At 39.0% G+C, this 12869-nt stretch overlaps 1 protein-coding gene across 4 annotated transcripts in view; it reads left to right on the top strand.

Annotated features, from left to right (window-relative positions):
* Positions 1-12869, top strand: part of LOC124232944 (LIM and calponin homology domains-containing protein 1) — a 311710-nt gene that overhangs the window by 161782 nt on the left and 137059 nt on the right. Inside the window, exon 4 of one of the 4 annotated variants that reach the window (XM_046649899.1) lies at positions 8732-8842. The exons of the other annotated variants lie outside the window; for them this stretch is intronic. Within the exon in view, the coding sequence (XP_046505855.1) occupies positions 8732-8842 (111 nt within the window). The remainder of the gene's footprint in view (positions 1-8731; positions 8843-12869) is intronic. 4 annotated transcript variants of the gene reach the window in all.

The following is a 12869-nucleotide window of genomic DNA, read 5'->3' as shown; positions in this document are numbered from 1 at the left end:
TGTTGTCAATCTTCCTCTTTTTGATTGAGGAAGATTGTCACTGAGCTAACGTCTGTGCCTATCTTCCCCTATTTTATGCGGGATGCTGCTGCAGCGTAGCTTGATGAGTGGTGGTAGGTCTGTGCCTGAGGATGTGAACCTGCGAACTCTGGGCCACCGAAGCAGAGCACGCGAATTTAACCACTATGCCGTGGGGCCAGCCCCTGTTTGTTTTTTTTTCCTGAGAAGGTACTAGAGGTAGGAGGTTTCTGCTCTCACACTATTCAACCAAAGCACTTGAAGATTAAAACATTTAATTATATGAATTTAGCAGTAAAAATTTGTAGGAAGAAAAAAATACCTAAGAGAAAAATTGATTTAGGTAGACTTGTAAAAAAAGGAAAAAAAGAAAGAAAGGAAAACTGATTGGTCAGCAACTGAGTATCTGTTTGTTTCCTGACTTTTATTTATTTTTTGTTTTTGCCCTTAAAAAGCCCATGTGCCTATTTTCTGAGGTTGACCTATTTTCCTTGTTTCTATCTTTTTCCATTCCCATAAAACAAATATTTGTAAGGTTTATTGCCACATTGATATTTCAGGTGTATCCAGAAATCATCCTATCACAGTAGCTTGCATTCTATTATACTGTCAGCAAGCCTGATCTAGGTATTGTCTGAAGCCAGAGGACAGTCTCACTTCAGTGCAGGTATTAACAGTAAGAGAGAAAAACTTCCTATAGGCTGCTTATACGAATTAACTCCAATGCATTGAAAATAAGAACTAAACAAATTATAAAATATTCCTCACATTATTGCTAAAGAATTAATCTGTTTCGATGCTGGCAAAACTGATTACAAGTTATAATGGTCAAGGGATCAGTTGACTTTCAAGAAATAAGTAACTGGCCTATCTTTGGTACCACCAGCATGTTTTTTGGTAAATAATATGTTGGTTTGATAAAAGCTCATTGCATAAAATTTGTGATTTGTGGGGAAGAAAGTAACACATGGCGCTGTGTCTGGGAGACACAGATATTAATTCTATGGGTGGAGTCAGCACTTCCTTCTCCAGCGAGGAGTATTTGAGCCTAAGACAACTGGTGTCCTTCAAGGCGCAGAATTCCAACTTGGCTAAAGATATATAACTTTTACTATAAATATACATATTATATATTTTATGATTTTTAATAGAAATATGTTAACCTACGTTTATAGATTTAAACATAAGAACAAAAACATATGAAATAGATTTGAGTGTAGTATTAGGGACATCTTTGAGATACTGCATAGAAAATGATTTGTCCCTAAAAGAACTTGTATTTAAGAAAATTGGATTTTCCATCAAATTTACTCAAACACGACAACAGGCCAGATTTAATATATATGACAATTAAACTTTAGGTCCATTTTGTCCCCAGATGAAGCTTTCTTCTTTTCTTTGAGCACGGGGATGAAGGCTAGCATACCGTCCAGTAGACTGAAATGTGTCCCTGTGCTCATTCTGTCTGCATTCTGAACACAGTTAATTGGACAGCATGTGAAGGAATGTTGTCACCATCTTAGTTTTTCTGTGCAGGTCTCAGCTCCCCTGTCAGGTTCTGAGCCCAAGAGCAGTGCTATACTCTGGAGTCCTGACGTCTTGGCCAGATTTCTGATAAAAAATAAAAAAAAAAAAAACAGAGGCGTGTCTGTGTCATACTTTTATCGAGAGCATGTGGTGTGTATTTATTTTGTGATAGGTTTTTATCACTCGGTAGAAAGATGTTACTGTATCTTAAATGAATGATCACTCATCCCATCATTTCTCAGATCCAAGTTGTTTTTTCAGCATGGGTGACAGATTTAGGGGGCATGTCAAGACTGCCATGGAAATATTCCTTCTCCAGATGTTTACCTCTGGATTTTTATCTGAAATGCAACGTTTTCACCCATGGGCATGCTTTCCTGCAGCAAGTAACACGATGAACTCTAGGCCTGGTATTTCTGACTCCCCACCCTTGCCCCGCAAGCCTCCTCAGCTCCAAACCCATGATTATGCTGGATACTTTCTGTGTTATGCTTTGGCTTGTAATGGGCTAGCTGAAAGATACACTGCTATTAAAGAAATCTATCATCCTTTTGAGAACAAATAGAGCTGTTGAAAGAGTTTAAGAACATAGTGACTCCTTAAAAGACTGTCAACATTCTTGAACCCTTTGACTAAAAGTGAGTTTTCTTCTGTGTGTGTGTATATACTGAAACTTATAAAAAAGAACCTCAGTAGCAGGATATGTGAAGCTTTTGTGTCCTTAACCTTGCAATGTTTTTCTTGGCAGGACTTGAAGGAAACTTAGCTGTCATCTATTTTCTGCTCCTGTTGAGGGGAGCATTTGGATTGGGAGACTCTGGGGTGGCAGGGAGAAGCCAGCAGAGGAGAGAAAGCCGAGGAGCTGCTGGGTGCTGAGTTCTTACCTAGTTATTCCATTGCATTCACCCTGCTCCCCAAGGCTGAGTCTGTCTTTGTATCTTTTCTCATGTGTCTCCACTACTGTGGGGCTCGAACAGTGGAGCCTACCCTGGACCACACACATCTCCTTTTGCTACCAGGTTTGTCTCTGGACACTGGATCAGCCCTACTGCCCTTAGGATGGTTATGCTTCCTAGGGAGCCTCATCTATCTGTGCTGGAGCAGCTGATGAGGACTACGCAAGCTTTGCTGTCATGGGTTTAGCCTTGTGGGACTCCCCAACTTGCCTAAGTTATCTCTTGGGTCCTTGATCCAAACTCAAGTTGCCAGGTAACAACGAGACAGTAATTTGAATTGGTCTTTCTTCCCTCTTCTGTCTTTCTTGTTTCCATCCTGAAAACAACTCCTCTGAACTGCCAAATGCCTGCAGGGACTTCAGCATCATAGCACAGGTTATTTTACTCCTTTGTATAACCTGAGAGTTACTGCCGATACAAAGGTGAAACAGATTTTATTCATCATCCTGAATTGCGCTGTGATGAGAGCTGGAATGCTAAGTCCAACTTAGAGATATTTTTAGCAAAATGAAATATTTTGATGCATATCTCTCACCTGAAATTTTTCCCAGATTTACTATTTCTAGCTTCTCAGCAACTTCACAAAGGGGTATTGTATTTGAATCGGAAGAGAAAAATATTTTTATTTCCTGCCCTTGATGTTTAGTGAAATTGATAAAAAGCATCAAGGCTCTTTGAGTTCTGGATCTCCCACAAAAAAAAAAAAAAACAACAAAAACAAAAACAAAACACATTATGTAAGAAAGAACTTGAGTGGTTTTTTCCTGTTTGTCAATGTGAAGGGAGAGTTACTGTGGAAAATAAGGGGCAATCATCAGCAGGAATGGAAAACAAAGAGCTTTGCTAAGAAAATCATAGCAAGAGGTATTGGGCAGCTACCATGTCTTCTGGCACTAAACTTAACATTGACCTTGACTGATGGCTTTGACTTTTCCTCCCTGGGATAGTTCAAAGGCTCCTTTACTCATGTACATTCCTGAAAAGAGACTGCTGCAACTTGAGTTGTAGGGTGTTAGAGCTACGTTGTGTTTTGTTAAATGGCTATTTAATCAATAAATGAGTGAGTGATAGTCTCTTATGGTTGATCAGAAAGTATTCATTAAAAAAAGCTGTGGGTTTGACTTCTCAAAAAGTTACATAAACACAGAGCTCACGTACTTAAGCAGTTAGAAGACAAAATAATGCATTCAGTCAAGAACATCCATTTCATTTCCTATTTATTTGCCATTTTAACTTTTTTGGCCATAGTTTAGAGGGCCCAACTGTTATGTTGGCTAAACTGGCCAACATAAAGTGTTAACCATGGGCTGAATGCTTTATAAAAAATAAGAAATTATCCCTGCTTGGCTTACCTCTCTATTCATTCACCAAGGTTTCCCAGGCTGTCATTAGATTTCTAAGCCGACATTTGGTGATATATTATTTTCAGTGCCTAGAAGCCTATGTTCTATGTAGAGCAGGAAGAAGCCCTCTGCTATCTCTATTTTTTAAGGTAAACACCGTCTCCCAGGGATTTTTTATGTTGTTCTCTTACACTTGTCTGTCCATGGAATGAAATCAATATGTTGATTGTTTTTATTTCTCGGCTTTCTTCATGCTTACTCCCCTGCAACCCTTTCACCATACCCTTTCCTTGCCTGATTTACTGTTCCACTTAGCATGGCATTCCAGGCAATGAATGGATTGCTTCCCCTGTGATAGATTATGGCACTAAAGTAGTAGTGAACTTTAGTATAATTGGAGCAAAAATTGCTGTCCTGGGTCAGCCGCATTCTTCTCTAGTCAACTCCATGTTCTGTTAGCCACAGAAAAGCCAAGAGTTTCCCCTCCCCCCATCCAGAGGAATTCCTTAAGGTCTGCACTATATTTATATCTCCCTGTCAGCTTAGGTCTTTAATACTGGAAGAGTCAAAGATTTGCAAAGGGAATTTTTCTTTGCACTTTCTCCTTCCTACTATTCTTTCTTCATTTTATTTTATTGAGGTATAATTGACATACAACATTATATTCATTTCAGATAGCCAATATAATGATTTGATATTTGTATAGATTGTGAAATGATCCCCACAATTAGTTAAAATCCGTCAGCATACATAGTTACAAAATTTTTTTCTTAGAAGCACTTTTAAGATCTACTCTCTTAGCAACTTTCAAATATGCAATACAGTATTATTAACTATAGTCACCATGCTGCACATTATATCTGTGTGACTTATTTATCTTATAACAGGAAGTTTGTACCTTTTGACTACCGTCGCTCATTGTGCCCACTCCTAAACCCCCACTTCTGGCAACCACCAATCCTATTATTCTTGAATACGTTAACTACAGAGGCCCAGATACATCTCCTGGCTTAGCCACTTCCAAGCTAGGTGACCTTGGGCCAGTTATTTAACCTTAATGTAAGCTTCAGCTTTCTCACTGTTGTGAGGATTAAGTGAGCGAATGCAGGTAAAACTGTGTTTCTGTGGTGCGTGATACGTGCTCAGAAAAAGGGAGTGATGGTAATGGTGCTGATGCCAGTGGTAATGTCACTCACATCCTTCCTGAAACCTCTATTTTCTTATCTGTAAATGGCATAATGATAGTACCTAACTCATTGATTTTGTTAGGAATAAAGTTATATGGATCAATTTAGTGTTTCGTCTGGCATCTTATAAGCTCTCCGTGAATGGTGGTGGAGACTCCTGCAATGGTGTCGATTCATTATCCTTTGCCTGTTTATCTCTACTCTTCGTTTAAGGCTTGCACTTTAAGCCATAAACCTATCTATGAGGCCCTAAAACTAAACTAATCAAGTCACTGTGAGCAAGTCTCTTGTAGCTCTTTCCGTCTCTATTCCTCGTTGTAAAATGACGGTGTTGAACTAAACGCTCGGAATACTCTCCAGCTTTAAAGTATTTTAGCAATGATCATTCCACCACTCAACTCAGTTTTGAAAACACCTGTTAATGAGAAACTCCTACAAAGAATTTCTTTGCCCTCTGCCACCAAAGACCTTACTAAGTTAGTCTCTTAGTAAATTTTCTCTTATTTAAAAAATTGGGCTGTTTCGTTGATATGATTAATGACACCATCAACTGGCCCTATCTAAAAGTGTAGCCGATCAGTCTCTCATTCCCCAAAGCCATTCTTATTTCTCGTGGTTATATTCTACAAACCCTTGGCCGGTTTCACCAAAAATTAAATCCTGATGCCTTCCAGATACACTCCATATCTAGGAATAGTATTCAATTTTGTCTCTTTGCCAGTGGCTGCTCTCACTTTGCTCTACTCTCCAAATCCCCATCCATTTTTTTCCCTTTGGAGAATAGGCATGAAAAACTGGTTTCCAGACAGTCTCATCACCCTGGAGGCAGGAAGACTAAGTATGCAGCGTGGGTTCAGGCCGAGAACACTGGACTAGAAGCCCAAAGACCTGGGTTGCAATCAGACCTGGCCCCCAGAGCTGAGGGGCTTTGGACAGTACACTTACTGTTGCCGTGGTCCTTCGTTTTCCCATCTGTCAGGTGAAAGATAGGACAGAATGATTCCTAAGACCTTTACCTGTGAAGACTTATGGTCCCTGTCCCTTCCCATTTTGTCCCATACTGAGTTTTTTTTTGGGGGGGGGGCTTATTTATTTATTTATTTTTATTGAGGTATAACTGAGATACAACATTATATTTAGTTTCAGGTGTCCAATGTAATGATTTGATATTTGTATAGATTACAAAATGCTCACCACAATAAGTCTGGTTAACAGTACAGTATTATTAACTATAGTCGCCAATCTGTACATTACATCCTCAGGGCTTATATATTTTATAACTGGAAGATTATACCTTTTGACTCCCTTCACTCATTTCGTCCAACCCCACTCCCCACCTCTGGCAACCACCAATCTGTTCTCTGTATCTATGAGCTTTTTTTTAAAATTCCACATATAAGTGAGATCATATGATATTTGTCTCTCTCTGACATTTCACTTAGCATAATACCCTGAAGCTCCACCCATATTGTCACAAATGGCAAGATTTCACTCTTTTTTATGGCTGAATAATATTCCATTGTGTATATATACCACATTTTCTTTATCCATTTATCCACTAGTGAACACTTAGGTTGTTTCCATGTCTTGGCTATTGTAAATAATGCTGCAGTGAACACAGGGGTGCATATATCTTTTTGAGTTAGTGTTTTCATTTTCTTGAAGTAAATACCCAGAAGTGGGATTACTGGATCATATGGTAGTTCTACTTTTAATTTTTTTGAACAACCTCCATACTGTGTTCTATAGTGGTCGCACCAATTTACATTCCCATCAACAGTGCACAAGCGATCTCTTTTCTCCACATACTCAGCAACACTTGTTATTTCTTGTCTTTGTGATAATAGCCATTCTAACAGGTGTGAAATGGTATTGATTTGCATTTCCCTAATGAGTAGTGATGTTAAGCATCTTTTCCATCCTAGCAATATTAACTACCACTTATTTAGTACCTACAATATGTCAGACATTATTCCAATAAGTTAGCATTAATTGAGTGCTCATTGTACGCTAATAAGCCCCGCAGTACATAGTTGTATATTCTAGTTGTGAGTGCCTCTGGTTGTGCTATGTGAGATGCTGCCTTAGCATGGCCTGATGAGCAGTGCCATGTCCGTGCCCAGGATCTGAACTGGCGAAACCCTGGGCCACTGAAGCAGGGCATGAGAACCTAACCACTCGGCCATGGGGCTGGTCCCAGTTATGGTATATTTTAAAAAGAAGGACACTTTTGTTTTTGTTTTTGATTTTTGTAAGTATGTAAGATAGGGGCTTTTAAGCGGTAAGGTTTTTTTTAAACATGTCAGAGGCCTGATTTACTTGAAGAGACAGGTACGAATCACTTTGTAATCAACACATTATTTATTTTCAAATAGATTCTTTTTATTTGGTAAGATTTTATAGTTTAATCTAGTTCCTGTCTCATTTGTCTTAGATTCCAAATAATGCTATCTGAATTAATAAAATGTCACCATGTACCCAAATTGTAAGAGATGGCAGGCTTCTCCCCCAGCATCCTTAATGCAGCTATAATGACTTATGTCCTCTGTTCTTCACTCTGCTGTTTAAAAACCTGTTTCCTGTTTACAGGAAGGTGAGACTCAAAACTTGATATTGATTCTAATTGCGTAATTTTTATTGTATGTCTGATGTAGTGGGTGCTCAGTTAATTTCTGTTGACTGAATCGATGAGGAAAAATAATTTGATATCCTCATCTCATTTTACTCTCCTAGGCATTAAAAAAATGAGTCTTCCACTTTCGAAATGATGTGGAGTAGAGGGCTCAAGGCCATCCCATCTCACCATCTCTGGGTGCATCGAGTTGGAATCAATCACATATCACTTGGCCTGAAATTCTAACTAAGAGTTGACAGAAAATGGGCAAGAATTGTTACTTTTTATTGTTTGTGTAAATATTAAATGCCATGGCAACAAAAAACTAACAGCCAGATAAAGAACAGAAACATATGGAAAAGTGAAAGACAATTTTGAAAAAGAGGATATTTAAAAGAAATTCTTCATTTGGCTTACCTTAATATGAATATATTGCTAACATAATTTATTCTGTTCCTGAGGAAAAATAAAGATATTGTTGGGGGAAAATACAAAAGCTTTAACCATGGAAAATATCAGTATAACCAAAGGACCTTATTTAATTTCTATAATTGGGGTACAAGCTTGACTGTGAGTTTCCTGGCAGCCACAACAAAAAGGAAAACATGATTAATTATAAAGGTTTTTGCTTCCATGAGACATAGTTGTATTAACTTATTTTGAGAAAGGAGGTTATTCTTAACATCTGTGTTTAAAAGAAATTCCTTTTATAAGTCTTACTGTGGGAGACTACCTCTGATTCTAAAAACTCAGAGTGTTTCTTCTATCTTTCTACCTCTGTGATAGGAAATTGACACCATTTGAGATGAGTAGTAAATTTTTAAAGTCATTGTCAGGTTAGTTGTACAATTAGATAAGAATACAGCTGACCTATAGGGGGAAATATGTGTCTTTCATCCATCCAGCACTGTCTACAGGGTTCATGAGACTAGTTGAGCTTCCATAATCATGGATATTTATAACAACTGTACCTTATATTGCCAAGCTCACCAGAGACCATGCAAAACAGCACTCGATCCTTGAAATTTCCTCAAAGAGTTGCCTGGGACAAAGTAACCCTAGTAACCTCTACTTTTCTTTATGCAGCTGAATCATGAAATTAAAAGTTCCCCTTATGAAATCAAAATGGTCGCTGCTGAGAGTCTTCCAGAGACGTCTATTTTGCCTGCGTTGGGCAGTAGGAGATACAAATGTGAGGTGAGATTACAGTGCTCATGTAGAGCAGGGGTCAGCAAACTAGGGCCTGGGGGCCAAAACCAGCCTGCTGCCCTTTTCTTGTGGCCTGCAAACTAAGAATGGTTTTTACGTCTTAAAATGTTGAAAAAAATTTAAAGAATGTTTTGTAACACATGAAAATTAAGTGAAATTAGAATTTCAGTGTCTGTAAATAAAGTTATATTGGAATACAGTCGTGCTCATTCATTTTTAGGTGTCTAGATCTTCACGTAATATCTCTGGCTACATATGGCCCACAAAGCCTAAAATCGTGTATCTTTAAGAGAAAAGTTTGCTGACTCCTGTTAAATCAGAGAGAATACTTTCTCTGTGTTCATGAGCTGTGTGAAGAGTCTGTCAAAAGAAGAGCTGTCCTCCCTAAGGGGCAGGAACCTCTATCCATGTGGCTTATCCCTTATATCCTCATGTACCAATCTTTAAAACGTGGCAACTGCTAAGCCTGCCTTAGGATCCACTTGAGAGGAAGAAAGTTCCAGAAGGCTGAAATTGTGAGTGCAAGGCCCAATGTGTTTATAAATACTATCACCTTGCTCTTGAAGCCGTTCCTTACCATCTCTTGTTCTCTTGGAATCAGTGCCTTTTCCTTGTTCCTTGCTGCTTGTTCTCCTAGGCTGCTTCTCACTAATCTGTAAAAATTATAACCATGAATATTTTAGAATTTTGTGCCACAAAATATTCAATTTACTCTACTTCTATCTCCCCTAGACACTCAGCCTCTTCTCTATTTTTCCCGTTCCTTTTGTCAGGAGCTTGGAAAATAGCTTTTCTAAATATTTTTCTAAGTATTTTCTAAATATTTGGTTAGATCTATGTGGCTTTTAGACTCAGTTTCAACAGTTTACTCTCTTGGATTCAGGGGCTGGGGGCCGGCCTTACCATTTTCCACTCATTTTGCTCTAACAAATATTTATTGAATACCAAATGTGGAAGGATGAAAAAACAAAACAGAGAAGGTCTCTGACCTAAGTGGGTTCTCAAGCTCTCTAAGGGCAGGCCGGATCCAGCCTGGGCCTGGTGAACACTGTGGCGAGGTGGTTGGCTTTGCTGGTTTCTAAGCTCAGTTTCAGTAAAGTCTATTCAGTTGATGAATAGCTCCAATCCTTATAAAGCTCCCATTTTCCAAGAGCAAAAGTTTCCTTTTTGAGAACCACTAAGGATTTAAATCGACTCTTCCATTCTCATCTGTAAGGAAATAGGATTCTTTTGCTTCCTCTTATATATGACAGACCTTCCACAATTTCTCTTTGTATCAGTTATCTACTGTTGCAGTTAAGCTATGTAACAAACAATCTCAAAACCTCAGGGATGGAAAACAAGTGTCTAATTGCTCACACATCTGGGATGATGAGCCTTGTGGGTCTGCTGAGGTTGGTGGGGCTCTCTCATATGTTAGGGGGGTGACCTGGCTGTCAGCCAAGGTGACAGGGGTGATCCTGTGCTGCTCCACTTGTCTTTCTCGCTCCAGGTGGCTATCCTAAGCATGTTCTCCTGCTACCCAATTCCTTCCCCTATTACCTCTGAGACTTAGTTCCTGGACTACTCACCCTTATGTCAGAATTTTTCTGAAAATGTGTACCCAGACCTGGACAACTCTTTTCCAGATGTGGTTTGACCAGTTACAAATTCAGGGGAAACATTATTTCTTATCCTCTGGACACATCGCTTCTATTAATTGTTAATTTGGGCCCATATGGCATTAACTTATTTAGCAGATGAATTGCACAGTTGGCCCTCATCTCATGTCAGGCTTGAGAAAAACAAAACCTCTCAGATCTTTTTCCATATATACTGCTGCCAAGTCTCATCCATCCTGTTGAACAAAATCTTTGTCTTTAATCTCTAGTCCTTGAACTGTGTCAATTGGGTTTCATAAAGGGTCTTTGAAATATGTATTGAGTTAACAAAGTTCATTCATTCATTTGATACATATTTATGGTGTGCCTATTAGGTGCCAGGCACTGTGCAGGGAACAAGATATTGACATAGTCCTTGCTTTTATGGATTTGTGCTCTAATTGCAGCAGGGTAGGATGGATGCTAAAGACTTAGCAGTCAGGATTGAAAGGCATTATCAACTCTGTAGCATCTTTTTTGCTGTGGAAGCCTCTTCATTCTACTTGAGAATTCCTGTAGTTGATTAAGATTCCAGTCACTGCCGTTTGATTGATATTTTGGTGAGATGTTGGAAAAAGGCATGAATAGTTAGCGGATGTGGAAACTGTTCACAAATTTCAAAGAGCAGGTTTCTGTTAGCATTATAAACTTGATAGACATCACACTCATGATGCCATTGATTTAGCAAGAGTTTCCCACTGTTTTCGTGGAAAGCTCAAACATCTTGCCCTTGTGCGGCTTAGTGGGCATAATGTGTGCAGGATTTTAGGCAAGGGAGCATGTTGTGAATGCTTAAGCCCATCTCAGCAAAGCTTTCTGTCACTCGTACTGCCTGGCATGCCTGTGCCAGTGCCAGTTCAGTGCCTTCCGTTGGGTCTGGGCCTCCAGCTAGCAGTGTACTTGGTTTTGCCCCCACCCCGAAGCTGATATGTGGGCACTGTGGGGAAGCTTTACCCCTTTCAACCGAGCCAACATTCAAATGCAAAACAAACCTAAGCAAAGTTCTTCTTTCATTTATTCAACAAGTATCAAGAATCTACTACGTGCTGGAAATGCTTCAGTGGGCAAAACAGGCAAAACTCCTGCCCTTGAGGGGCTTATATTCTAATGGGAAAAAGATAATAATAATAAAACTAATAAATAAGAAAATTTCATTCTATGTTGGGTGACCATGAAATGTTGGGAGGAATGGCTATAGGAGGTCCTGTTAAATAGAGTGAGTGAATGGTCAGTGTAGGCCTCCTTGAGAAGGTAATATTTGAGCAAAGATCTGAAAAAAGTAACAAGTTAGCCATGCAGCTTTTGGGAAAATATCATAACAAGCCGAGATAACAGCCAGTATCAAAATTCTGGTTTCACTTTTTAATCATTAACTCTGCTATCAGCTGGCTGATAATATTAGCTACCACTTTTTGAGTGCCCATGATCTGTCCAGGCTTTGGACCACTTTACATGTATTGCTTGAAATCTGCCTAGGAGATAGGTTATATTATCAACCCCTATTTATAGTTGAGGAAACTGAGACCCAGATAAATTAAGTAAAGTCCCGTACCTTAAGTATCAGCTGAGATGGGATTTGAATCCATCTGACTTTGAACTCAGACTCCCAAAGCCTGAGCATTTTCTCCTTTGCCATGTGGTTTCCCTCATATATGTGATCTTGGTGGGAACAGACTGGGGAATTACCCTTTGAATGAAGCAATTTGGGGAGTTTCCTTGGAACTAAGAGGTCAGGTTTCTACGAGATAAAATGACATCACTCACACATTCTACAAAATCCCTTAGAAGCTACTTTTTCCAGGAAACCTCCCCTGAATAAGGCAAAGATTTGCTTCGATCATCCAACTTGGTTAACAGAGCTCTTTCTTTGTATAACCTATCTTCTATAAAAGCAGCCATCCTATGTGGAAATTCTGTTTATTTTAACTATCATTAATGACTGTTGTTGGCATATATCTCTGATTAGTGATTGCTTGACAATCTTGACAGGTAACAAACACAGACCTTCCTTGTGCTCTAATGTTGCAAACTGTATCGTCAGGGGGGCTGTTGTAAAGTGGTTCTCATTGTTTCCATAGCAACAATACGAGGATGGAGGAGTTGCCTACATTTATAAGGGCTAGGCGTCGAGCATTCATCACAACCAACAATGTCATAAAAACCAAGATAAATGTAAAATGATGTTCCAAGCCCTATAAAAAGAGTTATACATGGGAGTCCCATGTACTATTTAGTGTGCTTATAGCACATTAAAAAAATACAGCTCCACTCTCTCATGCATGTAGAATTTACAAGAGTCTGGGAGAGAGGATTTGGAAAACCCAGGTGTCTTTTTAAAAAGATATCCAAGGAAGTTTAAACTGGTGCCTTTTCAT

The sequence above is a fragment of the Equus quagga genome, unplaced genomic scaffold (genome assembly GCF_021613505.1).
Source record: "Equus quagga isolate Etosha38 unplaced genomic scaffold, UCLA_HA_Equagga_1.0 146_RagTag, whole genome shotgun sequence".
NCBI classification, from domain to species: domain Eukaryota; kingdom Metazoa; phylum Chordata; class Mammalia; order Perissodactyla; family Equidae; genus Equus; species Equus quagga.
The sequence above is the reverse complement of the archived record's forward strand: the minus strand, read 5'-3'. Positions and strand labels throughout refer to the sequence as shown.